At 37.4% G+C, this 24301-nt stretch overlaps 4 protein-coding genes across 7 annotated transcripts; 1 reads left to right on the top strand and 3 right to left on the bottom strand.

The window, feature by feature from the left end:
• Positions 1 to 54: 54 nt before the first annotated feature.
• Positions 55 to 3227, bottom strand: LOC115627856 (glutathione hydrolase 1 proenzyme). The gene is made up of 5 exons (XM_030523717.1): positions 3051 to 3227; positions 2860 to 2989; positions 1935 to 2790; positions 1213 to 1406; positions 55 to 1153 (listed from the first exon to the last, which is right to left on the bottom strand). Exons 1-5 carry the CDS (start codon positions 3139 to 3141, stop codon positions 646 to 648), a joined length of 1779 nt encoding a protein of 592 aa, XP_030379577.1. The 5' UTR covers positions 3142 to 3227; the 3' UTR covers positions 55 to 645.
• A 223-nt stretch (positions 3228 to 3450) lies between these two features.
• LOC115627719 (annexin B11) lies at positions 3451 to 7920 on the top strand. 4 transcript variants are annotated; one of them, XM_030523464.1, is made up of 9 exons: positions 3468 to 3519; positions 4615 to 4689; positions 4944 to 5519; positions 5811 to 5951; positions 6012 to 6252; positions 6313 to 6542; positions 6604 to 6813; positions 7122 to 7190; positions 7262 to 7920. In XM_030523464.1, the coding sequence occupies exons 2-9, from the start codon at positions 4678 to 4680 to the stop codon at positions 7325 to 7327; spliced, it is 1545 nt and encodes a 514-aa protein (XP_030379324.1). In that variant the 5' UTR covers positions 3468 to 3519; positions 4615 to 4677; the 3' UTR covers positions 7328 to 7920. The 4 variants fall into 4 exon arrangements, with proteins under 4 accessions (XP_030379327.1, XP_030379324.1, XP_030379325.1 ...); XM_030523465.1 differs by lacking the exon at positions 3468 to 3519 and adding an exon at positions 3593 to 3711; XM_030523467.1 differs by lacking the exon at positions 4944 to 5519 and having other exon boundaries at positions 3451 to 3519; positions 7262 to 7702.
• Positions 7872 to 10135, bottom strand: LOC115627720 (TNF receptor-associated factor 3). Its single transcript, XM_030523469.1, has 6 exons — positions 9963 to 10135; positions 9365 to 9787; positions 9162 to 9310; positions 8821 to 9098; positions 8304 to 8419; positions 7872 to 8236 (listed from the first exon to the last, which is right to left on the bottom strand). The coding sequence occupies exons 1-6, from the start codon at positions 10098 to 10100 to the stop codon at positions 7934 to 7936; spliced, it is 1407 nt and encodes a 468-aa protein (XP_030379329.1). The 5' UTR covers positions 10101 to 10135; the 3' UTR covers positions 7872 to 7933.
• A 2401-nt stretch (positions 10136 to 12536) lies between these two features.
• LOC115627789 (probable phospholipid-transporting ATPase IF) lies at positions 12537 to 23891 on the bottom strand. Its single transcript, XM_030523610.1, has 10 exons — positions 23832 to 23891; positions 17003 to 17210; positions 16804 to 16929; positions 16185 to 16731; positions 15696 to 16110; positions 14855 to 15630; positions 14273 to 14775; positions 13380 to 14193; positions 12992 to 13318; positions 12537 to 12907 (listed from the first exon to the last, which is right to left on the bottom strand). The coding sequence occupies exons 1-10, from the start codon at positions 23832 to 23834 to the stop codon at positions 12694 to 12696; spliced, it is 3933 nt and encodes a 1310-aa protein (XP_030379470.1). The 5' UTR covers positions 23835 to 23891; the 3' UTR covers positions 12537 to 12693.
• Positions 23892 to 24301: the final 410 nt, after the last annotated feature.

Genomic DNA, 24301 nt, shown 5'->3' with positions numbered 1-24301 from the left:
AACATAATTTTGTTTTAAATGTTTCTTAAAGTGACTCAAAGTCACGTCGTTTGTTTCTACTCTAATGCGCGTGTTTTTGCTTGGGGATTACCGACTTTGTAATTTAAATATCTACATATATAGCTTAGCACACATGCAAACATATGAGCTGCACGTTTAAGTTCTCGGTAAGCACATAATTGATTGATCGATTGATTGAGCGGTCAATTGAATTGCGTGCTTCAACATACACACGCAATATTGTGCAAGCATACATTTATGTAATATATAAGGAATGATCGACACAACATTTAAATTGGAATGGAATCATGCCATTCTACATCCAAACGAACAAAGATGCCGTGGAAGTCCAAAATTCAGTTGAGCATTGAGAAGCGGCCACAATCTACGTGCATACTGGCATCGTATAAATATTTATGAATTTAATTATCACAGAACATTTAGTTACATTAATAAAATCTTTGTAGTTGCCAGACTTGTTGCCACAATTAAATTTTTGAGGCCAGCAGTCAAGTATGCGTGTTAGAGATAATTCTTATGGAATTCAAACTATTTGTAGCTCGACAACATAAAGCATTACTGGTTGGGCATTGAGATCTAGTTGCTTAAATACTATCGGGATGGGTTGCTGCACTGGGGTAATATCTAATACCCTGTAACTCCACCCATTTTACGAAAATCTGAATTTACAAAAATCGTTTCATTTGTTTGTTCGATCCCACAAATAACTGAACCGCGATTTAAATAGCGTTGGCATTGATGGCCCTTCGATTCTAACTCCACCAAGTGGCTCTGTAACAGACCATATTCGTACTCCAGGACATTTGGCAGCATCTGATGATGAACCCTGTATGCATCGATGGCACCTTTTATATTCACTTGCTGCCAAAGTGTGCGTATCAGTACCGGTACGAGTGAACTTATGATTTTTGTGCCACCGGCTGCGCCAACTACTAAACGCACTTTGCCCGTGGAACGTTCAGTCACAATTACTGGAGTCATGGATGACATTGGTGTGGCACCTGCGGTTATCATATTTTTATTGGGTACAAATGGTAAGTTAAAATGATTCTTCAGCCGTTCGATGGAAAAGTCGGTCATCGCGTTATTGAATAAAACGCCCGTACGTTTCCCCATACGTCCACTGCCAAAGCTGAAAAGGTGAATAAATAAATATACATCCATTATCAATTATATACGCATTCTACTTACTAGAAATTTATGGAACTCGTAACTGAGACAGCGTCGTCTTTGGAGAGTACGGAGATATGAGATGTTCCATACTCTGGTCGAGAATGGACCTCTGAAGTAGCGCCATAATTCATCGGTTCGTCGAAAGTTCTAGAGTCGTCGATTAGTTTAGCAATTTCTTCTGCATATGCTGAACTGGTCATATTATCCAGAAGCTTACATATATAAAAAGATAAATAACTGTATTAATCCATTTTTAAAAATAATAGTCTTTAAATTTAAATTAAATAATGTGACTATAACCACTTGGAGAAATCTTCACATGGACAAGGCAAGCTTCTTTTATTGAGCTAATTCACATCCTCGGTCTGCTCTTCACTTTGTAGCTTTACCAAAACAAGTGTTGCATTTATCGGTCAATAAAATTTTGAACAACTACGCGGATTTGTACTTTGAATAAGTCTTGCGTAAAGAGCTTGCTGCCAAATACTGCAGTCTATTTCCGCGACAAGCAATGATAACCGACGTGTCCGCGGGTACTTCCAGTCCTGAGGCTTAGACTGATATCCATATCGATTTATATCCGTTGTGGGCTCCAAAACAAAAAATGACTACAGGCCCCCGCACGGACCACGGCCGAGGAGCCTGTACTTGGTCCCTTCGCTAGTCACCACGATGCCCAAAGCTTGCATGGCCGAGCTCTCTTTAAATAATCGTATATAAATAAATAAAACATTTCTTACCCCTTCGTCGACCGATTCGTCCAACTGCCAACGCTTTACAAATCCAAATTTCATAGCTTCAACAATCCTATGAATTTCCAGGGGTCCTAGATGACGTTTTTGTTGAAATTCTTTGCGGTATTGCAGCAAAATGTTCATAATAAAACCGAGGACATATCCACTGCCTGGCAACGGTGTCAAGTGCAAGTCATACTCATCCAATGGAACGACAATGGATTCTCTTAATCTGGCATGGGCAGCATTCAAATCGTTTTCGGTAATAACGCTCTTCATTTCAAGTAAGTCGTCATGCACCATTTTCCCCAAGGAACCTTTATAAAAACTACGTGGTCCTTCCTTTGCTATATGGGCGTAAGTATCGCATAATTGTTCAGGCGGGTATAGATGAGTACCAATATTCCAAAATTCTCCAGTTGATGGTTTCACAAACAATTGGCTCAAAAGTGTATCGCTTCTGACCATTTCCTCATTTATCAAAAGAGCATCGTACTGATGCTTGTAGAGGCGATATCCTTTTCGACATATTTCTATAGTGGGCTCAACAATTTCTCGCCACGGTAATTTACCGAATCGTTCATGCGCCAAGGCATATCCCATCAGCTCAGTGGGCACAGCGATGGACCAACTGGACTGCTTTAGATGATCTTCATTTCGAAATACAGTAAAGTTGGCTGCATGTAGCGACATGGGGGAAATTTCGCGGCTAAGAATGCTGTAGGAGCGTCGCTCGTTATGTATATAAATGTTCATTAGCATACCACCGCCCAATCCCATGCTTTGCATCCCTAGAAGACCATTGCATAGCAAAGATGAAAGGGCGGAATCCACCACACTGCCCCCTCGCTCTAAAATCTTCCTGCAATATAAATAGAGATGCTGTCAGTACATACATGCATGTGTATCTACACAAATATTGAATACACACCTGGCTATAATACTACATGCATTGTTGTCAGAACAAATTGCAGCTTGTGGAAATGCAAGCAATGGGGAGTATGATGGTGGTAGAGGCTCCTCGGGGTTCGGAGGTCTATGCTGCTGCAAAACGGTTTGAGCTGTTGTTAAAAGAAAACTTAGCAAACATAAAAAAAATATGAAACAATTATTTTCACTTACCATATTTTTCTCGAGCCCTGCGTAAATAAAATGTCAACAAAAACGCGAAAACTGCACACAGCATACTTTTTATTATTATTTTAAGATACATTTTAGTAAATGAATAGGCAGAAGCCACTAAGCGCTTATTCGAAAAAGGATTTAATTATGCTAATATTGACTAATTTTGGAAACATTCCACAGGTTGAAAGCAATTAAAAATTGCAATCAAATCCCTCGTCCCTACACTAAAAAGTTCAAGTTAAACGCTGTATGCACTATTTATCGGAGAGCGAACTGCCGTCGATTGCGCAAAGAAATTCGATAACAATCAGTTGACCAAATGTATCGAATTGAGCCACACAGTGCGATAGATTCGTGCCAACCTGTTCGATGACAACCTGTTGGCCATTAAATTCAGTTGATAACATCGTTTCGACATTACAGGCTGTGTGTTTGTCGGAGTTCTACATCGAGCGGACAGTTTACGGTGTGTTTTAATTAATTAAGCAATAAGTCCGTGTTGTGGTATTAGTTTTACTAGCTTGACAAGTAAAATAGAAGCCAAGTCGTAGGCCTACAGTTCAATACACACCTTTGAAGTTGCGCAAACGTTCACACACACACACGCTCGCGTCGTACGATCTTACGCTTATACGCAAATATAAACAGGCATACATATGTATGTACTTATATACATACATACATAGTCTGTAACTGAAGTCCATTAAAACTTTCATTTACTTTCTTCGTTCGTGTACATGAAATGCATAGACGCCAAGACTTCTTGATTTTCATATGATAAATACTTCAAATTTCTCATTTCGAAATTGCTGATAATGAGTAACAAAGCAGCAGTCTTAAAAATACAATTGCTGCCTCATCTACTGAGAATCACCAAATGTAACAGCGTCTGCATGATTCATGCTTTAAGTGATTGTGTACATACATCTGTATGTATGTATGTATATCTGTATATGCTGGTGTATCTACAAGATGCACATACATATGTACGTACATAAGTATGTATGTATGTATCTGCATTCATAGATGCTTCTAAGTATAAACAAGTGGTTCTATGGGGAAATACAAATTTGTATAAGAATCTATGACATGTGAACATATATACACATACATACACATATACTCATTATTGACAAAGCGGCGGTGGATAAAGAGACCAGAAATATTAAATTATGTACTTAACTGGCACGCTCCTATTCTGAAATATACAGAGCACTCATCAAAAAGAAAACATTTTATGGCCTTGTTTATCTTAACTGCTATTATTTAGGCCATATTTCTACGCACATATTTAGAGTCATACATATGCATATGTACATATATGTATTAATTTCCATTCAACAAACATATTCTGCGATGACTTCATCGTCTAACCCCACATCCCTTTTTACGCACATCGCTAGACAAATCATCAAAACAAACGCGGCTATTCAAAGGAATTATGAATCATCATCAACAACAATAATGCTACGGTTCATATCATACTGTTTTTCCAGCAGCTACATACATACATATATATAGATTGACATGAATAAATATACCATTTTTTTCTTCATTACAGTATAGAATCTCATACAAGAAACATCGAATCGCTTTGCGGCTTACAAATAAAAATATCAACAAAATGTATCCATACGTAAGTTAAATGAAATCAACTGTCTCAAATACCTTTAAGTAAATACCTACATGCACACATAGTATATCTACATGAATAAATAAATATCCATGTACATATAAACGAAAAAGAAGTTGTCTATAAATATGTTAACCTTTTTTTTTTTTTTTTTTACTACAACATTGGTAAGAAGGGGGTTTCCAATCAATATTATAGACCCCTTTTGCCATTGTGTTTATGTAAATATGTATTAGAATACAATTTTATTTTTATAGAGCTCCGGAATGCCATATCCTCCACAACCTCCTACTAACGAGCAGCAAAGTGTGCCTTTTGGAGCTGGTTGGGTTGCACCGATGCAGCAAAACGTCCCTCAACATCATTATAATCATCATTCACAGCCCCCATCATTATCATCACAATCAACACCAACAATGAACTATCAGCAATTGCCAAATCAACATGGTGCCATGCCTTTTGGCAGCAGTGGTTCCTATGGTGGTCCACCTTATCCCGCCTCTCAATCCATTTCGCCCCCGTATCCTACTAACGCCTCCCACCATCCTCATATGGGACCAAGTGCTGGTCCTCCATATCCTGCCCAACATCATCAACAGCAGGGTGTGGGCTTTAATGCAGGTCATGCAGCCCCACAATACCATAACCCCCATTACGGGCACCCGGCATCGCACGCCCCCTATTCGGCTAACCATGGATATACACCAGTCATGACATCGGGTGGATATGAATCACCCGCCGGCAATATGGCACATTGTTTCGAAGAACTGTCTCATCGCCAGGGGCATGACGTGCATCGGTCATCCAATCAGTATCTGCAAGCACCCAAAGAGGTTTGTCTTGGAAATTATTTTCATGTTTTTCCAAACAACAGACTCTCATTTGTATACTCGCTACTATTGTATCGAATTTTGCATTGTTTTTGGTTTAACGTCTGCATTTTCGCCTTTTTAGTACAAACAACGTCTTAAAATGGCTGTAACTTTTTGGAACATTCTTGGGAAAAATTTAAGAAAGTAATAATAGTAATTTAAAAGCTACAGTTATTTTGGAAAAGCTTTAAAATGATCCCTATCCATTATATATGCTCTAAAAGAAGATATTTCTGTTTTTTCTTTTTCCAGGGAACTCCCACCGTGTTTCCTGCTCAAGGATTTGATCCTGTCAAAGATGCCCACGACTTACGTAAAGCCATGAAGGGTTTCGGCACAGATGAAAACGCACTAATTAACATTATATGCCGTCGAACTAATAGTCAGCGTCAGGTAATGCTATTAATCAAAACTGTTCATCGTCCCAAATGCTAATTAATCAACATTTTTTAGGAAATACAACGTCAATACAAAACTCACTTTGGAAAAGATCTAATTGAGGACATCAAGTCGGAAACAAGCGGCAATTTCGAGAAGCTCCTCGTGGGACTCCTACGTCCCATCGTTGATTTCTATTGTGCTGAACTGAATGATGCTATGGCTGGCTTGGGCACAAAAGAGGAGGTTCTCATTGAAATTCTATGCACACTATCGAATCAGGAAATTCATACAATCAAACATCAATATTTGCGATGTAAGACCCGTTTGTCGTCCATATTATATATTGTATTACTAACCCAGTTGTAATGTTTAGTGTATGGCGCACACTTGGAATCAGAATTAAAATCGGAGACCTCAGGCAACTTCAAACGTTTGTTGGTTTCGCTTTGCACTGCCGCTCGAGATGAAAGCGGTCAGATAGATCCCAATCAAGCTCAAATCGATGCCAGAGAGCTGTTGAAAGCAGGCGAGCTGCGCGTTGGAACTGATGAGAGCATGTTCAATATGATACTGTGTCAAAGGAACTATCAGCAGCTGAAACTGGTTAGTATTTCCACCAAAATGAGTGAACCATCTGGTTTAATTTCAATTCTATTCATTATAGATATTCCAAGAGTATGAAAGGATGACTGAACACTCCTTGGAGAAGGCCATCAAGAAGGAGTTTTCGGGAGATATTATGGAGGGTCTGATAGCCATCTATAAGTGTGTCACAAATAAAGCTGAATATTTTGCGTCGCGCTTGCACAAAAGCATGGCTGGCATTGGAACAAATGACGGCCAACTTATTCGTGTTATCGTAACACGCTGTGAGGTAAGCATTTGCTAATTGATATATAAGTATACATATGTATGTATATCATGTATATTCATATTAATAAGCTTCAGAAAATAAATCGCGGCCCTTCCATTTGTTCCACTCAGGGTTTTTTATAAACATTTTCTAATCATTCTTCAGTATTATCACCGTCTTGGTGATACTGAATCCATGGATATACATTATGATCTCTTTACACTTTACACAAAAATAGAAGAATATGAATATAATGTAATCAAGTCTTAAAAAGCTCAAATATATTTGCACAATAATTTCAAACAACTCTATGTATTATAAATCCACAGATCGACATGGCGGATATTAAAGTGGCGTTTGAACGGTTGTATGGCAAATCATTGAAGAGCTGGATTAAGGTGAGAAAATGCTATTTGCTATTGAAATTATATACGAATTTATATTTTAATGCACCATTTTTGTATTTTAGGGCGACACTTCTGGTCATTATAAACACGCTCTTTACGCTCTGGTTGGCGAAGAACGTTCGTCTTAAGCGTATCCTATATAATACCACCTTAAAAACAAACCACACTATTCGAATATTGTTTATCTCATTATTCTAATATTTAGTAAACATACGGATGTGCATTAAACTGCAAAGCAGTCTGACCTACAAATTTCTGGTTCAACTTAATGTTTCAATATACCAAGTAATACATGGTATTTTATTTAATAAGTAAATACAAACTGTTTGGAGTTGTATGAAAGACAAACGAAGCTCAGTGCAGAAAAACTATCTTGTGCCTACCAACTATTGAAGAATCTATGGCAAACATAAAAAAATGGTTTTAAATAATATGTATTGCATTTTTTATATTTATACAAAACACTTACACTTACAAAAAATACTTTTTACATCTATTTGAAATTGTCAATTCGTTCATTACTTTTAAAAACCAAGGCGTTTACAAGCTCTAAAAACACGCATCTAACTTAAGTCACCCGTTATTGGAAAATAAATTGGCAATATCGGGCGATATAGTTTTAAAGTCGGCTGCCAAAACTATGGAACAATTCAAAAGTATACATACGTAATGTAATTTAAAATTGAAAATACAAATATATTACATATTTCTCAACTTTAAACAATTATGTGTTCTTATTTTAAGACTCGCACCTCTACAAACAACGAGTCGTTTCGCAAGTAATTGCGACTTGTTATAACCTTGTGAGGAATGTGAAAGTATTGATTGCTTTGAATGAAATCATCACTCTTCTTTCGCACTTGTACTGTCTTTACATAATCCTGGGCCTCCGCACCTGCCTGGTCGCGAATAATGACCTCAGCTTGTAAGCGACATGGCCACGGCAACAATGGATCGTATTCTCCGGGTAAAACATTCAGACAAGCAATTAAATTGCGCCCCTTCCAGGTGCCCTTGCCGTTCAGATATATGTCCAGCTTGGAGCAAAACAAAAAACAAAAGATGTTATCTAAAGCTGTAATATTTGGAAAGTTCTGGACTTACGCGTAGAGCATACCCAAATGCCTTATTCGAAAACATGGGGCTGTGCAATATTGTGTCATATTGTTTGGCTTCATCTAATTGCTTCGAATAATCCTTAATGCGCCAAATAAAATGACCTGGAATTCAAACATAAAATTAAAGCTGCAATTATTTGTACACTAGAGTTAATAATTAAACGCCTGAGCTTGGTCCTACAAGTAATTTTCCGAGCGTTCCCCTTTCTTCAGATCGAAATCCTTTCGGAAAAAGGTAAGTGAGGAAGGAGCGTGCGCCAAAGAGAAAATTTTCTAAAAGGCGGTTTTTTGATTTAAAAAAAAATCTCTTCATGCCGATTTGAAAATCAAATCTTCAATTAGTTCAATGACTCCAAAATTTTAATTTGGGTGTTCCAGACATTGATTATTTTGATACCTTGGTATCAAATACTATATACTATAAATTAGGAAAGTGATTTCTGAAGAAGCCAGCTTCTAAGAATTGCAAACAATCGCAAAACTTGAAGTTTTTGTATGCCTACCTCGAATATTTTGTACGCTTGTTATGCGTTGGTGCATCGCCAGATGGTTTTCGAGCTCCCCAACCGTTTGCATTGTTTCATGAAGCTTCCTGTCAATATCTAGGATAATGTTTTCCAATTTGTCGCAACGCTCCTCAGTTTCGCAAACAATATTTTTTACGCTCTTCACTTCGTAGTCTAAAGTAGCTTGTTTGGTAATGTCATCACTGCTCACCAATTTTGCTTTCAAATCTTCGTTAATTTGTTTCAGAAAATCATCTATTTGTAAAAACTTTTCTCTGAAAAAACAGTTGAGATAGCATTTATGGGAAAAAAATAATATAATCCAAGCACCTACATACCTATTCGAACGTTCGTTTTCGAACACAATTTCCTCCAACTTCATAATATTGTCGTTCAACTGATTCTGATGGTAGCTCACATCTAGCGAGAGCTGATTAATATGCTTTTGCGTATCGTCCAATTGCATTTGAACCTGATCCTTGAGGGACTGAATTGAAAGTTAATTTGTGCATACATAACATACTTATATGTATCTATATACCTGGGTAAGATTGCAGCAATATTGGAAATCGTTCTGACATTGTTCGTCGGTAAAAATTCTTTGTGCGGTTTCCTCCTCCAATTGCCGTTTCAGACCATTAACATTGTCATCAGTGCCCCGGGTCCAGTCCTCGACCACTTGATTTTGTTTGCGAATGTTGCCAACATCGGTTATTAGATGCAAGCGTTGCCGTATCTCCTCATTCAGTACGGATCGTATCATGCCAATGTCCTGCTCAAGGACCTGCACGCGATGATCAACACTGTGCTCCAAACGTTCGATATTGGCACTCAGACGATGATTAACATGCTGCTTACTTCTCGGGCACTCTTTGAGGTGCGCTCGCATTCGAATTCTGGGAATGAACACATTACAGGTGTTGGGGCACTCCTCGAGCACTTGACCGCAATGTATGAGGTGTTCCTGCATATGGGAAGGCGATAAACACGTAAGCTTCAATGATCCCACTATATATGTATGTATGTGCATATCTACTCGTATATGCCCAATTAGTTAATCTATATACGAGTATGTCTCTTTGAAAACCGTTGAACTTTCAAGATACATATACATATCTCAGTTTTTTTTATATGAATACCGTAAATGTTTGAGCGTCGAACCATTCATTGCAGAATAGACACGAAGACTTCTCGTACTTGATAATGGTCGTCGACTTGGGCTGATTACATGTTCGCTCGGATATATCTTCTTTAGATTCTGCCTTGTTAAATGACATGTTTTATGCCAATCGAATTATAATCACTATATTAATTGAAAAGATCAAATCTATTTTCACAACACATTTACGCAGATATCGTTAATAAAAAATTAATTAAATTTTTTAATAACTACTACGAACTGAAACGCAAAATTTTCGCCGTTTCGTTAACCGCCTCCAAACAGACTAATTTCAGCTAAAAAAAAAATGATTAAGAATTCCCTGCGACAGACTCATACAGACATACATACATACATGTGCACATGCTACTCGTACATATAGGTATGTACGCACATGTTTGTATGTCAGTGCATGAAAGCACTCAATACATACATGGATATTATTACGCATCTGTATTGTGCATTAGGGCGTACCTGAAAACAATCACGATTGAGAATTTGATAATGGGCTGCCCGAAAGCTTTAGGCTGGGGTGTTTTGTCCCTTATCCGAGGACTGTTGGATGATTTGCTTGACCCCTGAATTGAACCTAGTGCTTGTCCTGGTTCAGGACAGCCGCTATAATCGAAAGTATTTGTATCTGATCAGTTATTGTGAATAAGGCACAGCCTAATAAGCATACAAATGTACATATGTATGTATGTAGGAGTGAGTATGTATGTATGTGAGCTTGAGCAAGATATCATTATCAATGGAATAACTCTACAATCAAAAGTTTTGGTATTGCTACAGTAACGAGTATCATGACAATGGAAACGAAATGGAGATAACGCTCGAAATTTGTGAGTGCGAGGCTGATACGAGTATACGAATAGTGTTTCGTACATCCAAGTGATACTACTTATGTATATGTATACTCTATGTGTCATAACTTTTTCAGTGAGTGCTATGCTTTGTGTTCGGCTTTGGGACTATAAATCGGGATGGGTTTGCGTAAGACCTTAAAAATGTTCATTTAGTTGATTTCCAATCGCTACACTTTTGCCCAATACGCCCCCGATTAGTTTTAATTTGTCGCGAGGCCTGTACAACTAGATCCCGTAAGAGAAAAAAGCAATATATATTTAATATTTGCCTGATATTTTTTGTATAATTAATAAAATGAATTATACTTTGAAAATATGTTGTTTTTATTTAAATTGTTGTCTACGACTAATTAAAAAGTACAATTTTTGTTAGATACATAAATATATACTTATAATTCAAGAGGACGCAGTTAAAAACAAGAGTTAAAAATTAATTGTAAGCTTAAAAACAAACGGCCCTACAATTAGCACACAATTAACAAAAGTAAAGAAATTTATTTTGAAACAGGAAACCCACGATTTTGTGCTGCTAATTATTTTGTTTGTTGGGTATAAAAAAGTACCTTTTGAGACTTTATTTGCACCAAATTCGATCCAGTTCCGTTATGATTATTATTATGAAAGATTGTGATATGCGTATAATTTCTTTTAATACAAATCTTCGTATTATTATTTTCATCAAAACACGTAAGACTCTCACATTTTTTTACCCTTTATCGGACGGATGAAAGGGTACACTAGAATGTTTCAAGCAGAAAAGGTAGTGGCAGCGCCCACATTATAGATAGATCATGATCAGCATATCGAGACGAATAGATATATACACGTTTGTCTTTTAAACAATAACAATTAGGGGCCCAGAAAAGAGAGATTATTACAAACCATATTGACCCTCATTATCTGCCAAAAATCACTCTAAAAGGAACACTGTTTTATTTATTTTTTAGTTTTATTTTATTTTTTTAATTATTTATCACTTGAGCATTTTTAAGATCAGATATCAGGCTTAGTAAGCTCTTAGCTCATCACAATCAAAAGTTTCATCGAAAGTGATAAACAATGTTGTAAGTAGATTATTTCTGTCAAGGCCTGTAGCGGGGAAATGGTTGGATGCAGGGTATTCAAAAGTTGCATTGGACGACATTAACGTTCTTCTGTTTTTTCTTTTTTTTATATAAATACATACTATCTAGTATTGAAGCAGAGTTAACAATGCCAAGTTTTAAAGATGAAAACCGGGCGGAAAAAAAACTAAAATCGCATACTATATTTATTTTTCACATCATCGTTAATATGGAAGTTTGCATTTTAGTTTTACGCTTTCATAAGTCCTTGGGATCCCATACGTACTTTTCAGCGTTCATTGTATGATAAGACAATAACTTTTGTACACATACAAGTATCTCTTTCCGTTTTGATTTACGTGTAAGTTGAAGTTTCAGGGTCGCTGGTAAGTGTCGCTAGCCATGTACACTTAAAGAAAAACATTACTAAACACGCACTGGAATTGCAACTTAAAGGTAAAGGCAGAACCAGCGAGATACTTATAATAAAAAACAACCGCTAAGATAGAAGGTTCTAAATAAGCAATGGATCGATCTTAGAAATTCTTTAAAACAAAACGATTAAAAAGCAAATCTATGGAGTTTTCTTTATTTTAGAATAAGAATTGGCATTTCATTCTTTAGTTTCCAGTGTCAATTGCTCCAAGGAAAAAGTACCCTTTATTGGGTTTTAGCTTAGTTTGCAACAACCAATTGATTCTTAAAAAAAAAAAAAACAAATTATATATACACATTTCTGACAAATAAATAAATAAACGGTAAAAAAAACTAAGGCCTATTATTATAAGTAGGTAGACTCAAATTTCTTGCGCAATTGAAACTTGCGCCTTTTTCCGGGGAAAATTGTAAAGTGTTTGATTTGCAGTGCCCTCGTTAGCATCCTAATTGTAAAGTCTGGTAATAGACATGCCACAGTAGTCATCAAAACGAACAACCAGACCGGCAAGGATGCCAAGAGGTTATTATAGGCCCAGTATATATCGGTATCGTAATCTCTGAAAGAAGAAGCATGCAGTGGCAGCGGCAGCGGCAATGGCAGTTAAGTTAAGAGTTTACCAAATGGATGTGCTCGTACTTACAAATTAATAACATTGTATATTACAGTCGTGACCATGAACGCGAGTATGGAACCCACCAGGGTGACAATATACCAATAAGAGAGGTACATGGACTCCAGCCACAATTTCAAATTGGCAACAATGACAACGATCCAAATCAGAAGGGTACCGAAACACGAGAAGGCTGCTGTTTGGCCTCCATTGAGGATGACATTGTTGAACGAGAACACACAGAATGTGAAGTAGAATATCACTACCGAGTGATATATGGCGAAAATGGTCCACATTAGGAAATACGGCCATTGTAACTGTTTGTTGTTTGTGTTCTTTCGATACAGAATGGGGTTTCTGCGAAGAGAAGTACAAAATAAAGGTATGTGGTAGATTTTGAAACACCTTCAGGACTTACTGCATCAGTTTATCCTCGGCGTATGGCTTCTCAGTAAGGGATATGAATAGAACGGGCAGCGATGTGTAAATAACATTGTACAGGGTGAGAAAGAGTGAGTCATAGACGGATTGTGATGAGAAGAGCGTATGGAACTGAAACAGGAACATAATGCCCATGAACAGTATATTCTTGTAGAAGAAGTAGAGCACCAGCAGCGACAATCGGGTGGTGTGATAGTGTCCGTGCACCAGAAGCAATCGCTTCAGCATACAGAACTTGGCGAAAGCGAAATCGGCACAACGCGCTGCCTGTCTACCCTCACGTCCCATTATTCCGATACCCACATGCGCCTCCTGAATCATGGACACATCATTGGCACCATCGCCAATCGAGGCAGTATTATAATTCTCATCTGACGATTTGATCAGCGCCACAACCTCACTCTTCTGTAAGGGACTCAAGCGACAGCACAGGACTGCCGTACATTTGACAGCCACATCCCGGAACTCTTTTGGCACTTCGTTAAGCGCTATGCTGAGACTCTTGCCATCAATTAGCAGCGCACACAGACGTCCCATTCCGAAGATGATTTCGCGATCCAGCGCATTTAGGTGCAACAGCAAATCGTCCTGACTCTTGCAATCCACAATAAAATACTTGACGGCATTTGGCGGTATGTGGCCACAGGATATGGCTATATTCAGAGCTGTCTCAACTTTGTCTCCGGTGAGCACCCAGATTTTGATGCCTGCAGCCTGTAACGATACTAGCGTATCAGCCACGTCGTCCTGCAATGCATCCTCCACCGCTGTGGCACCCAGCAGGTCCAGATCTGCAGTGAATAAATAATAAATATCGTTTAAAATAGTTGTCAGGGAATCAAACCGAAGCAATCTTTGGGTAACACTCACTACTCTCTATCTTGGCATAGCATTCCTCACTCAACTGCTTGCGATTCTCCAGCGAACTGTTCGCTTGCGCCAGTTCATTGGTGAATTCGCTATATTCCGCTTCGCCAATTTCACGTCTGGCTATGGCGAGAGTTCGCAAGCCCAGACGTGCAAACTCACTAATGTCATTATCCGTCTGTGTGACCATGCCTCCCGAGCTATTTGCACACAATGGGAAGACATAGCTCTCAGCACCCTTGGTATAGATCCATTTCTTGCCATCCTTATCGCGAACTATCACACTCATGCGTTTGCGATCCGATGTGAACTCGAGCACGTGCAGGCGATGGAAATGCATTTCATTTACTTTTCCAACGGTAAATGGTCGCTTGTAGTCCAGATGCGGGGGTACAATGCGAACTTTGAGCACCTCATCATCGTCGCCGGTGTAGACCAGTCCCAGATTGGCACACGCCTCGACGAGCGCTTTCTCATCGGGACTGGAGGCCTGATAGTTGAGCGAGCTGTGGGAGGCCAACAAAATGTAAGTAACATCCAAAGTGAATGTATTGCCCTTGAAACTCTTAAGGTCCCCATACTAACCACAAGGCGTCCTGAATTTCATTTTTTCGTCGTTGCGATTCCGCACGAATGAGAATCGTTGGCTGTCGGGTGAAGGTGGGAGCGGCATAGGACTCGCGAGATGCGGTGCTCGGCGAGCGAAATAGACCGTTGTTTGGTGGCGTCATGGGTACGGCTGGTTGAGTAAGGTAAGAATTGGGTGCCCCATAGGAATGGGCACGTCTATGCCCATAGTTGGCATTATTGTTTATATTCTCATACTGGGGCAGATCTTTCTCAGAGGTAGAGCGATTGAATTGCAGCGAAACAGGACGAATTTGTGTTATATTTTGTAGCGAATTGGGAAAAGTCGAGTTGATAGGTGATGGGATTGCCTCACTACTTCCGATCGAGTCACTTGTCGAGGCTATGTGCACCCTGTTCGCAGGGCGGGCAAAGTTTGGGCTCCGCTTTACAACTTGGGGGCGTTTCCGACGCTCCACCTTATAGTTGCCATCGGATATGAGCAATGGATTGACATCGGAAGAGGTAGCTGTGGTGATGCCATTCGGATGCACCGACAGGGAGGTCTCGACAGTGTTGCCTACGTTAAGCTCGCTTTGTTGACTAGAATTGTGGCTCTCCTCAGTTATGTCCGAAATGGAATACATTTCAGAGGGTCCGCCGACTACGCCTGCCTTGTTGGCAGGACTGGATGCACCGTTTTTGTTCGCCTCCTCCTGGATGTCCAAAGTGGTAGTTGAAACTTGCACAGTATGGCAAATAGAGAGAGCTTGAAAGAAGACTTTCTGGTCCGTCTGTGGATAAGATTTCAAATAACTACTGTATTATCAACACTAAGTTGAAAATAAATTGCACTTACATTGAACTTGTTGATATCTATTAGTGCCTTTGTTTCCTGATCCTCGAGGCGTGTCTTCTTGAATAGGTATCTGCGACCACCAATGGAGCATTGTTGGAAATTCATTTCGTTCTTTGTCAGAGTGCCGGTTTTATCGGAAAATAGTATGTTGATTTGGCCAAGCTCCTCGTTCAAGTTAGATGTGTTAACGACGCATTGCTGTTCGGTTTCATTTTCGTAGAGCTCCATATCCCATTCCATGAAAAAACCGCCAATGACACGATGTAACTCGATCGTAACGTAGAGGGATATCGGTATTAAATAGTTGAATAAGATCAGGAAGGATAAGTAGTCTTGTAGAAATTGTTTAATGCTATAGCCATCACTTGCTGGTCCCAGATATGCGAGATTTGGTATAATGTACAATTCATTGTAGCTAAATAAATAAACATGCAAGGACAATATTACTATCTGAGAGTTAAAGTATGAGAAAGGACGACTTGAACTCACCGTTTTAGGAAGTATAGTATCGTTACTATTACTATAAGGACTACCAATATAAAGATAAGAAATCGGTTGATGTATGTCTCGCTAGAGGCGGACTTGTTGCGGGTCAGACGACTGTTCAGTTGAAGTTTGGTCATCATTCCCGTATAGACAGCACAGCCGATGACGCACTCGGTGTTCTTCACTCGCGATCCACGCAACAGAACATTCTCGGCAGACAGGGGAAGCACATGTCCCTCGCCATCCTCAAGCTCGATTTTGCCATTAAAGCTATACAGATCTGTTCTGGGACTCTCACACTCGATCACACCCAGTTTATTCATGTCTTTTAACTCCACATTTGGCAGATCTCTGGGAACCATGAGGATCTTCAAATTTGACTCTCCATCCAAATTGGCGGTTGTTATAAAACACTTGCCGTGCGGATCTGTTGAGCGTAACAGCACCAGATCGCAGGGCACATCACAATCTCGCTCAACCACTACAAGATCCCCTGGTGATACGTTTTGTGATTGGATTATAGCCTCTTCGCCATTCCGTATTATTGTAACTAAAAACGATTGACAAATAATACTCTATTAACAATCATCGTAAGGGATCGATCGATCTGGGATCAACATACCCGGCGATCGGTTCACAACATTATCAGTTCTATAGCGCAAAATATCTTCATAGCCTTGCTTGGCTGCGGTCACAGCAATTACAAATACTAGCGGTAACAAGGAGGTCATAGGTGAAACAGGACTATCTGCAATGTAAATAATTACATACCATATACAAGTATATAGTATACTTACTATGTACCGTTATGAGCAACTTACCGATTAAAAGTGAAATTATTGTCATAACGAGAAAATAAAAATTTGCTATCCGACGAAATTGTTCCAACAGATTTTGTGGTAAAAATGTTAGCAGAGTATATTTCGTTGATTTAATCCGGTTCAGTTGTTTCGGTCTCTTCTTCTTTGGCACATCTTCCCCACCGATCTTTATTTGTAGCCAATCGTTCGCAGTGCTAACTCGGGAACCCTAGGATGAGAATGAGTTTCAAAAAGACGATTATTGTGATTTCTGTTTTCATAGAAAGACGACCTCAGGGTTACAAGCGAGAATTTGTGGAATATAAAATGTTTTTATTTACAGCAACGGGTATAACAATAATATATTTTATCTCTTCTCGATTTACAAAAATATCATTATCATGACATGCATATAGTATTTTAGTATAATTGAATTTGAATTCAAGCAAAATAAGACTACAATTATTCATAGAAATAGAGAGAGAGAAATGGAGATGTCATCAAGAAAAGTATCCTTACCTTTCTCCAAATTAAGTTTTTTTTTTTTTGGAATAATTATTTCAATGTTCTTGAGGAATTTTAATGCAAAATATAAAAGCAAAAAAAAAACCAGAAAAAACTATTGGAAACTCCTCACTGAGGAACTTTTCATATGAAAAATAATTATTGCTTCTCTACTAGATTAGGAAAAATGAGAATTTGTATAAAAAAGAAAATGAAATGTTTGTACAGATAGTGTAGTATTGGGACACTTGTTTACTTAAAAAGAAAAGTAAATACTCAACTTTCCTCCACATAAAAAATAAAAATAAATAAATAAAAGATGTAGAAAAGTTCTGAAATCTTGAAACGCCAGCTGATTTCTAGGATTGGATTATCAAGTCAAGTGAATCTTTCCAACTTGAAATGAAATTGATGGCACTCAGACATTTTGAAAATGTTAATCCCCACTTGAAAGTAATTTCTACACAAGTATGTGTACGAGTAGATAGATACATATAGCTAAGAATGCAAACAGTTGCATACATACTACTTGTATATACATATATGATGTGTATTTTCGAACTCAATCTTTTTATCTCAATCAGGAAACTGTATGATGTGAATGGCCTTGCACTGTCTTCTTAATAAATAGATAAAAATGTAAATGAACGACACGTGTCTGTACATACGAGTATAACTAAGCCCTACTCTATCAATGGTCTGCTTTCAATGCCCTCTTTGTGACGCGTCTACAGCAAATAAAATATATATTAAAATAAGGAAAAGAAAAGAGTAAAGCATGAATGAATCTCTTCAGACAACGAAGCTGTTTGGGTAAAGGTTAATTGGGTTAATAAACAGTCATACATAATGTTTAAGCGATGCTGCACAAGAAATACAATTTGAAGGGAAAAACAAAACACAGTACATACATACATACATATGTATATAGTATACTATATACAAGTACAAGTATGTCGATTGTGTGTGGGGGAGGAATGGTTCTTTGGACTGGGATCCAGTCTTAGAAGGAAAGCACAAACCTGGCGCCACTTCCACAACAGTTCTCTCTCGTGATGCGTCCAAACAGGTGCATGATACTCGTAGTAACCAAAATGATTTTTGCGTCGATTTCCGCCTGCGTAGTCATGACCGAAAAAATTCATTGTCTCGTCTCTATCAACCGGGTACCTGGCTTATTCTAATTACCAGGTAACACACAAACGTTTCTGCGCGGATTATGTGCATCTTATTTTGTTGTTGTTGTTGTTTTGTTTTTTGTTTAACTAACATTTATTGTTGTTGGCTTTCTTCATTTTGAGCTTTCGATTAGCGATTTAGCACCACTTATAGTTCCATTTATAGACTGATTGTTGGTTAAATGGCATTTCATTTGTTTGAACTACGGGACGATCTTGTAAAAACGTCACAAGTGGGGGGGGACCGTCGCGTCGTAGCTGTCCATCAGCTGTTTTGGTTTATTGGTCGATATCGCGTTGTCTGTTTGTCTGTGTACTTGTATATCTACGGGTATAGGACTTGTATTATGTACAGCTTGTATGATCTTTTGTGCCATATTCTCGACACATTAAAACTTATAACCTTAAAACGATGTTAAGTGGCCAATTTTAGCACTTCAATCGAAAAATAATGTGAGGCATGGCATGTACTATTGGCTTAAATACATACAAACAAACATATAGTGCATACATACTCGTACATACATATGTATGTACATAGGCAGTATGTGTGTCGGTGCGTGGTGTTTGTTTTTCGAATTTACATGATTTTAAGATAATGCCTCCACTTTACATATCATACGTGTAAGCCGCTCCAACAGCCGTCTCACGTACGTGTATGTATGTATGTAACTAATGGCTTTTCCGATTTACATACATACATATGTACATATATAGTACATATCTATGATCTTTAATTCGCAATTGGAAAGAAACAAAACAAACTATCAAACGCACATTTCTCACTTGCATCTACATTTATTAATTGAAATTTTTCATACAAGTATATTGATGATTATTGCACGCGCTGATTTGGAATAATATCGCATCGTTTCTAGATTTAAATTTCTAATTTATGGCGTCCACTTCTAAAATATACGTTAGCCCCCATTTCGTATTCGCGTGATGTGCACAACCTAAAGCCCGTTCTCGTACTGAGTCTAACTACTCGCAGCGTCTTCACACCGCCGGCGAACCAATAATAGCCGATATGTGTATGTTCGTACATATATATAGCACATATTGACGCGCTATTTCGATTGTACCGAGCCCCGATGCCTGGATGCGCCAGTGTCTCTTTCTACAATTGCTCTTCAAGTTCAAAGTGCGTGATTAATTTGTCACTTCGTACAGATGTACGTAACTTTTCGCAGATGGAGAACAATTCCATGGTGAGGCATTCATATACATACATACATACATACATACATATATCGCACTTATTAAGACTTATAGCTTGACCCGACTGATAACAGTACACCCATATACGTGTATTTGAATTTCAACTATTTACGTGTATTTTTGCCACTTTTTAACTCATTGACTGAAGTTCCTTTTCTAAACATTAAGCCCAATTTCGAAATCGTTTCATTCCTTTAATATTCACATTAACTGATGTCAGTGGTCTATATAGGTCTATACACCTTATTTTGTTTTTACATGGTAGATTATCTCTAAAGATATATACATATATGAAATTTTTAAATTTCAAACCGTGTTACTTCAAAATCGTGTAAAAAAATACCGTGTAAAAACAGAATTAGATGTATATGTGTATTTAGCATGGCTGGCTAGTGATTATGTTGGGTCAGAGACCATCTAGCTTGGTATATCTTATTGGCTTCCATTAACTTAATTATTATATTCATGTTGTGACTTTTAAATTAATTGTGAACTCTTTCCATTTTTATATGCACTTGAATTTTAATCAATTTTCCTTCTTTTATTAATTTCAATTTTGATTTCATCCTTCATCATTGGGTTTCACATTGTAGTATATACTATACTTTGCAGAGCCTATGTTATAGGTCCACACTCAATATCAATATAGACGCGTTCGTCTGTCCGTCCGATTGAACACCGAGAACTTCTGAACCATAGCTGCACGGAGTGGTATGGTAATTTTTTTGTACAATAATAATATTTACATATTTGTTTTCTATAATGCCTCATAATATTCTTAGCATAAGCTGCCATAAAAAGATCGATACAGAACCAATCTTAGTACCAAAAACTTTGTTGTTTATCAAGATATCGGAAGAAAATGAGGTATTAATGAGTTTTTTTATAGTGCCTCACGGTAATTTCAATATCTAATAATCTTTTTTTTTTTAGAGTACTGATCAGTTCATATAAATGTTGTGTATTCTCTTATGGTTTATGGATATAAGTGACATTTAAATTAAACTTTCAAACACTAAACAAACCTTAAAACGCTACTATATTTTGTATGAAAGATTCACATTATCTATAACCATTAGGCCTGGCAAGAAGTGGAACCGAATTATAATTTAAGACTTACAAAAAATCAGTAACTAAGTGTGATTTACAACTTAGTTTACTAAGACATTTTTCCTATAATTTTGGACCGTATTAACACAGTCTTATGACCTCGAAAACCTGTAGGAATGGTTTACATTTCTGTCCAATTCTTAATAGAATGAAATCATTAGACACCCCTGGACTACACTTGCGCTCAAACATATTAAGATATGGTACAATTCTAAAAATGTCTCTAAAAATGTTCTCTAAACAAAGTTTAAGCATTTTTTAACACAAGCTTTGAAGTTTCCAATTTCTAGTCACTGCACTAACAAGATATGTAGATTCAGAGATTCGCGTAGATTCACGCAGAAACATAAAGAGCATTACAATGGTATGCAAATTGAATGCAAAGTTGGGAGTCCGTTGGTGGCTCGGAAAGAATTGCATCTGAAATATGCAAACAACATTTGCAGTGTTGGAAAACCAACAAATATTACAACAAAGAGATAGTCTTTAAAAGTCTTTCGAAGATCAATTTTGTTTCCCCAATCGACTGAGATGGAATTCACGATTACGGGTTAGTAACTCAAAAGAGTACACATAAATGTATTTAATTGAAGGTGTAACTTTTTAAGTTCAATATCTATACTAATATTATAAAGAGGAAAGATTTGTTTGTTTGTATTTTATATTTCTATATATATATAGAGTATGGAGTCGAATAATGTTACATACATATTTATGTATGTATATGTATTTTAATGAACACAATGTGAGCGACGCTTGGAGAAGGCATTTAGCATTAAGCAGAAATGGGATTTCCCCTTATTCATTTATTTTTGCATTTGTATAACATAAACAAAAAAACTAATATAACCAAAAAAGGTCCTACTAAAGCTTTGCCATTATAACTATGCCAAATACTATATAAGGACAAAATTAGTCATCTCTGACATAGAGTTTTCATAGGAAGAGACTACAATCGGTAGCATGCCGCATATACATATGTACATAGTTAGTTTTGCTCTCTTCCGAGCTCTAGAAAAATAATACACACAAATCAAATGAGTATTTGTAGTTACGGCAGAACTTCTGGGAAAGATAAGCATAAAGTTATGGTAACCCATATTATTCCTATAAGAAGCACCTGGTCATAAGATTACAAAAGCCTGGCACTCTTTATAAATAGATGGGTCTACCTTATTGTGAGTGTATTACATACCTACATACCTACATATTGATATTATTGGAGAGAAACAATCGGTTGTTTTCCAATAAGGACTTACCCGTTTCCCCAGCATTTTGGCGAGTAAGTTATCCATTTTCGCGATCTCCAATGCAGATTAATCAATTGATTTGATTAATTTTTATGAACTCGAAGATGTGTGCTCAAAAATTAATGCGCCCCTGTCTCGACACAAGTACACACTACTGGGCTATTTCTGTATCTCCTAAAGTTTTCGTTTACCCGAATTGGTCAATAGCTTATCAAAAATGTCGTTAGAGAACTGATACATAAAGAACATTTGGTCGCTTTAATACCAAAATAAAAAAATAACCAATCTCCATGCGTTTGTTTGTATGGGTTCGGTATTGCCGCATGAGTCAAAAAACATTCAATACCACGAAGAGAGTCGAAGTGAAATAAGGGAGCGTATAAAACTACGATTTAGGGAGAACAAAAAAGTTTGCGGCCCTTGCAAATCATTGCCAGTATCCGCGCATTAAACACTATTTTCCAAGCTTCTACTTCAGAGAAACAATAGTATTTTTATGGGTTACATGCTGCTTATCTGATGTTTTTGGGCAAACTCACTGGAGTAACACAATATATTGCTGAGGCCACATGCACTTGCTATATCTAGAGGTAGGCACTGTGCGAGCAGAGCAGATTGAAAGAGAGAGAGAGAGAGAGAGAGGCCTATGTCACATTTGTTATCAATATTTGAAGAAACCAATATTCTCAGACACTAAATCCCATTTCGATATAAGATAATTGACACTACTTTGAATGTATCCAACAACTTTTTGAATACAATATTATGGATTTGTGAACCGACGGCGCTAAGTGCGTATTTTGTACTATTTCTCTTTTGACTCGGCATTCTCTTGATTTTTACAGGAGACTCGGCGATATCAGCACACTGCTAAGTCTGATAAGATTATACACCGACTGAGCTTTAACTATGGCGGCTGACTAATGCCAACCAAAACAATTACAACAACGAATGAATACTGGCGGAAAACAAACAGTTTAGTTAAGGCGGCGCATGGACTTCAACTAATAATATATCTCATTATTTTTCCATTCCAGCACTCATTGGCAATTGGCTAATATCTCGTTGATGATTCGTTAAATTCGTCAAAATAATGAACAATTCTGCAAATCCACATATCCTGTGACCCTTTTTTTTTCTGACTGGTAAGTTTTATCACAGATTTATTATCAAGGATCGTACAAATTACAATCCACAGGTGACCATTATTCAGATCTCATTTCTACGTTGAATTCCAATGAAAATGTAAATGAAAACTGTTCCGAATTATACATATTTTTATTCAACTATCAAATCTTTCTGATGAGCACACTTTATGACTAAGGGCAAGGTGTTATTGACAAGCTCTCTTATCTGAATATCCAAAAATAGTTATATGCTTTGTAGATTGGCCGCAGTATATTATATTATTTGCATTTAACTTATTATCTCTTGACTGAATTAGACTGTAGATTTTTGTTGACAGCATTTTTAAGTCGATCTTTATAGTTTGCACAGAATTTATATTTATTTACAAAAAAATTAACTTTAAACACTAACCAAACTAAAAGTACGTCTTATTCAAACTTAATTGATTCGAAAACTTACCATTTTGTAACATAAATAAATATGGGGTCGGCCTTAAAACAACAACAACAACAACCAGAAGAGGCCTCTCCTATTTTCGATATCCTTGGTCTGCAAACAAAAACACAACATATTCATTCCTTTTCGTTTTCCATTATTCTATATGCAACTTAACATTTTTATTTCGAGACTCGTACTTGAAAATAGAAAGAGAACCCTTCCACACGCAAACTGATCTATCGGCAAACTGTCGAATAATTGTTGATAGCGATTGTACTCGGAATGATATATGTATGTCATAGGTAGTACGTATGGGTGTATATATACATACATATATATGTATAGATATAATTTAATGCTTGCAAATAATGAAAAAACCCGCATATATTTTGTAATGTTGGGAAGAATCGACCACTCGCGCTTTAAACCAAAGAGAGCGCTGACCGGCACTCTTAAAGGGATTTGTTTTGACTCTCCCCGACTCTCGCTCT

Source organism: Scaptodrosophila lebanonensis, unplaced genomic scaffold, assembly GCF_003285725.1.
Source record: "Scaptodrosophila lebanonensis strain 11010-0011.00,11010-0021.00 unplaced genomic scaffold, SlebRS2 tig00000098-arrow-pilon, whole genome shotgun sequence".
Taxonomy (NCBI): Eukaryota; Metazoa; Arthropoda; class Insecta; order Diptera; family Drosophilidae; genus Scaptodrosophila; species Scaptodrosophila lebanonensis.
The sequence above is the reverse complement of the archived record's forward strand: the minus strand, read 5'-3'. Positions and strand labels throughout refer to the sequence as shown.

What these genes read in the sequence shown, in the direction of transcription:
- LOC115627719 (XM_030523464.1), top strand. An exon ending in GAACTAATAGTCAGCGTCAG is followed by an intron (nt 5,952 to 6,011) that starts GTAATGCTATTA and finishes AACATTTTTTAG; the next exon opens with GAAATACAACGTCAATACAA. An exon ending in TTATCGTAACACGCTGTGAG is followed by an intron (nt 6,814 to 7,121) that starts GTAAGCATTTGC and finishes ATAAATCCACAG; the next exon opens with ATCGACATGGCGGATATTAA.
- LOC115627720 (XM_030523469.1), bottom strand. Translation starts at nt 10,100, where the DNA reads ATGTCATTTAACAAGGCAGAATCTAAAGAAGATATATCCGAGCGAACA. An exon ending in AAGCGTACAAAATATTCGAG is followed by an intron (nt 8,420 to 8,820) that starts GTAGGCATACAA and finishes TTTGAATTCCAG; the next exon opens with GTCATTTTATTTGGCGCATT. An exon ending in CATTTGGGTATGCTCTACGC is followed by an intron (nt 8,237 to 8,303) that starts GTAAGTCCAGAA and finishes TTTTGCTCCAAG; the next exon opens with CTGGACATATATCTGAACGG.
- LOC115627856 (XM_030523717.1), bottom strand. Translation starts at nt 3,141, where the DNA reads ATGTATCTTAAAATAATAATAAAAAGTATGCTGTGTGCAGTTTTCGCG. An exon ending in CAGGGCTCGAGAAAAATATG is followed by an intron (nt 2,990 to 3,050) that starts GTAAGTGAAAAT and finishes TTTTAACAACAG; the next exon opens with CTCAAACCGTTTTGCAGCAG. An exon ending in GCATGTAGTATTATAGCCAG is followed by an intron (nt 2,791 to 2,859) that starts GTGTGTATTCAA and finishes TTTATATTGCAG; the next exon opens with GAAGATTTTAGAGCGAGGGG.
- LOC115627789 (XM_030523610.1), bottom strand. An exon ending in GAAATTCAGGACGCCTTGTG is followed by an intron (nt 14,776 to 14,854) that starts GTTAGTATGGGG and finishes GGCCTCCCACAG; the next exon opens with CTCGCTCAACTATCAGGCCT. An exon ending in ATATACAATGTTATTAATTT is followed by an intron (nt 12,908 to 12,991) that starts GTAAGTACGAGC and finishes TTCTTCTTTCAG; the next exon opens with AGATTACGATACCGATATAT.